Source organism: Buceros rhinoceros, unplaced genomic scaffold (genome assembly GCF_000710305.1).
Source record: "Buceros rhinoceros silvestris isolate BGI_N320 unplaced genomic scaffold, ASM71030v1 scaffold7219, whole genome shotgun sequence".
Lineage (NCBI taxonomy): Eukaryota > Metazoa > Chordata > Aves > Bucerotiformes > Bucerotidae > Buceros > Buceros rhinoceros.
In genome coordinates, this window is record NW_010429657.1 from 5,111 (window position 1) to 8,841 (window position 3,731).

Consider the following 3,731-nt stretch of genomic DNA (forward strand, 5'->3'; position numbering starts at 1 on the left):
CAGGCAGCTTCTGCAGCACCCCAATAACGCTCCCTGATGTAAAGCAGACACACATAGATGCATATAATGTTTGCTGCAGCCTCTTTTAAGAGAAAAAAAAAATCTGGGTTCTAATGACTCGCAGAATATGCATGTGTTAGCCCTGTGCCTAGGAAAGCCACAGGGAGGTCAGGTCACAACCTGTGCTCTTTCAGCACAGACGTCTCTGATTTAAAGGGAACTTATTGTATTTTAGCGTATCAGGAAAAAAAAGAAAAAAAAATGTCCAGACCCTATCAGGGAGTTTTCTTCTTGTAAGGGCCTTTAGGTTTAGAAAGAAGAAGAAGAGGGAAAAAAAAAGAGGGGGGAGTGGAGGGGGGGGAAGAAAGAAAGAGAAAAGAAAAGAGGGGGGAAAAGAAACAGCTCAAATGAACAGAGAGATCACAGTTTGCATGGCTGCCCCTGAATAGGCTAAACTGACAAGATCAGTTTTAAAGGGCCACTTAAATCAGTTTCAAAGACTGAAGAAAAACGCGTTGTCTTCTTTGGGGGAGAATCTGTTGCTGGATCCGGGGCGCCATTATCTTTGGCTGGGCCAGTTTTTGATTATTATTATGATTTCTCTCACTATTATTAGTATTCCTTCTCATCACATGGTTAGGCTCTCCCCAATTATTTTCCAAAGGGGGGAGAAATAGTGGCTCCCCTTCCCCCCCTTTCAACTCAAGCCTTCCCCGCCCCCCCAGCCTTTCCCCCTAAAAATATAGATATACAGAATTGCGCTTGGCCAGCACCTCCTTGTCAACCCTGCAGGTCTGGCGTGCCAGTAGAAATCTCGAATCTTGGAGATTCTCAGTCCTAAAGGAGACCCTCCAGAAGAGATAGAAATACAAACACACACACATATCCACAGAAAGAGGGAGATTGTCCCTTTTGGTAAAACCTACTTAAACTCTGGGGGGCGAGGTGATGGCGCACAATCCACACTTAATTCTAGCAATAAAAAAGATCAAATTAAAAATTAAAAGAAAAAAACAAACAACTTTTTAATCTGATGATTGTTTTCTTTTTTTCTTTTCTTTCTTTTTTTTTTTTTTTTTTTTTTTTTTTTTTTTTTTTTTTTTTTTTTTTTTTTTTTAATACACTTTCTTCTAGATGCCTGTGGTCTCTCTGATGTAGCCCATGTTGAAAGTTTACAGGAGAAGTCACAGTGTGCTTTGGAAGAGTATGTTAGGAGCCAGTATCCCAACCAGCCAACACGATTCGGGAAGCTATTACTACGTCTCCCCTCCCTTCGCACTGTCTCCTCTTCTGTCATAGAGCAATTGTTTTTCGTCCGTTTGGTAGGTAAAACCCCCATAGAAACCCTAATCAGGGATATGTTACTGTCTGGCAGCAGTTTTAACTGGCCTTATATGTCCATTCAATAAAATATTCGAGAGAGAGAGAAAAAAAAATCAAAAATTAAAAATTGAGAAGGGAGATGAGAGAGAGTGAAAGGAAAGCAAATGACATTTGGGTTCTGGTTGTTTCTTAAATTTCCTTCTGCTAAGAAAGGGTGTAAAAGGATGTTACAAGTTTGCTAAGAGAAGACAGGAAAAAATTAATGGACTGTGAATTAAAAAAAGAGACTGTCAAATGAACTTTTACAGAATGCATTAAAAACTCCCGTGTCGTTCAGAATAAAAACTTGCTACTTATCTTTTTTTTTGTAAAAAATAAAAAAGAGAGAAAGAAAAAAGAAAGAAAGAAAGAGAAAGAAGAAAAGAAATGATGGTGGGCTTTTTCTTTTTTTCTTTTTTCTTTTTTTTTTTTCTTTTTCTGGGGTAAACTTTTTAAAAAATCTCGCTTAAAGTGCATTTAAAGGAAATTTGGAGAAAATTAGCAGAACGGAAGAAAGTAAGTCTTTTTTTTCCAAATTATTAATTGTCCTATGTGTCTATGTACCTATAGCTGTTCTTTTTTGTATTTTTCTGGTTTCAAACCAGTTTATTCTGTGGTTCTATAATAATTTTTGATATAACCTTGGCTTCTTTAAAAAAAAAAAACCTGTGTATCCTTAAAATATATGTTCTGAAAGAATTAAAACTGAGTCCACGAAAGTATCATAGGAAGAAAGGAAAAGAGAAAAAAAAAAAAACCACAAACCCTCAACAACACAATGATGGAAGCGCACTTAAGGTGGTGACCCAAAATCTAGCTTGAAGCTGAGAGAGCTATAATTATATAGACCCGAATGAACCACACGTGTCATATAACTCCCCCCAACTCTAGGGTTTTTGATATTTCGGACAGAAAATGAACTGTGGGGATTTATTCTAGGTAGAAGGAATTTGTGTCCAAGACACACTGCGGTTTTTGATTTAAAAAACAAACAAACACGCAAAGTGAACTTTTGTAATTTGAATTGGGTTCCACATAGTTCATCATGAATTGTTATTAAACTCCTCTATCTGTTTGTATATTTGCAAGCCCTTTGTATTATAATAATTGTTGATATTTTCCCTTTTTAAAAAATACCATTGAAATCAGCATGACAAAATAACACTGTTGGCACTTATAGATAACGTGATTGATTCAGTATCTTAGAGTTTACAGTTTTGTGTTTAAAAAAACTGAAGGTTTTTTTTTTTAAGTGCAACATTTCTGTATACTGTAAAAGTTATAATAACTGAACTGTTTGGTCGAGTCTTTGTGTGTTATATTCCAAGGAAAATTGAAAGTATTCAGAAATTAAAATATTATTTGATATCTGAAACTTGTTTGGCTGTCATAAATGTCTTTCAGAAACCACGTTACTTCTCTATAGTTTGCAGTCATCTAAGTCCATAGGCGATTGATTTGTTTACTTGTCACAGTAAGTTTGTAGCAGATGTATTGTAGCGTATTTACCTGTTTAATTCCGGGATGGGGGTGGAGGACTTAAGTTCGTGGTTTATCTCTGGTTGTAGGAAGTCCTATGCTGAAATGGTAAACCATCAACCCCCATTCATCTAATCCTCCTGTTAATTAAAAATGGATTTTCTGAGGGGGGAAAAAAAAATGGAGAAAAAAAAGAAAAAGGCCCTTATTTTTGTCACACTTAAGTGCCTGCGTAGGAAAGGTATTGTTGTGAAAAAGTCTTAGAAATCTGGAGATCAGTATCTATTTTATGATCAGAACGGGGCGAAAAATCTTTTGTAAATGTCTGACATAGGCGCACAAGATCATTCAAGCAAGGTAATAGCAGTATTGTAAATATAGGTCAGTTGTTCGCAATGAGTTTTCTTTAAGTACGTGTGATTTTTTAAAATACTCCGTAGTTGCCATCTATCGTTGTCATTGAGAGGTCTTCAAATGGAGTGGCTTTAGCTTCTAGCACTGAGGAGTCGGTTTTTAATGTATATATAATCTCAAGTGGATTTTTTTTTTTTTTTTTACCTTAGACTGTGAAAGCATGACCACAGGTCATCTCTCTATTTTCCATATGGGATATATGTCTGTATGTATACTCGCATACATACATGCGTAGGCGTCCATGCATCTTCCCTGCGTAGCTCCAGGGCCCTCTCTCGCATCCCTGCGCAGGCACAGCTCCCACTGAGGCGGTGGGGACCTGCCTGGGCCGGTGGCAGCGGATCGGACACACCACTTGTGAATTTAGTGCTATCCCGAGCAGGCAAAAAAAACCAACCCCAAAATCTGAAGGCAAGCAAGATGAGGTGGTTTCGCAAGGGGTTGATATTTGGGTTTGTGTGTGTGTGTGTGTCTTT

The 3,731-nt window shown here is 37.5% G+C and overlaps 1 protein-coding gene across 1 annotated transcript in view; it reads left to right on the forward strand.

The window, feature by feature from the left end:
• Positions 1–1,436, forward strand: part of LOC104499226 (COUP transcription factor 2) — a 6,540-nt gene extending 5,104 nt beyond the window's left edge. The window contains exon 3 of the mRNA XM_010142705.1: positions 1,135–1,436. Coding sequence (XP_010141007.1) covers positions 1,135–1,409 — 275 coding nt within the window. The 3' untranslated portion in view covers positions 1,410–1,436. The remainder of the gene's footprint in view (positions 1–1,134) is intronic.
• The last annotated feature ends 2,295 nt before the right edge of the window (positions 1,437–3,731 follow it).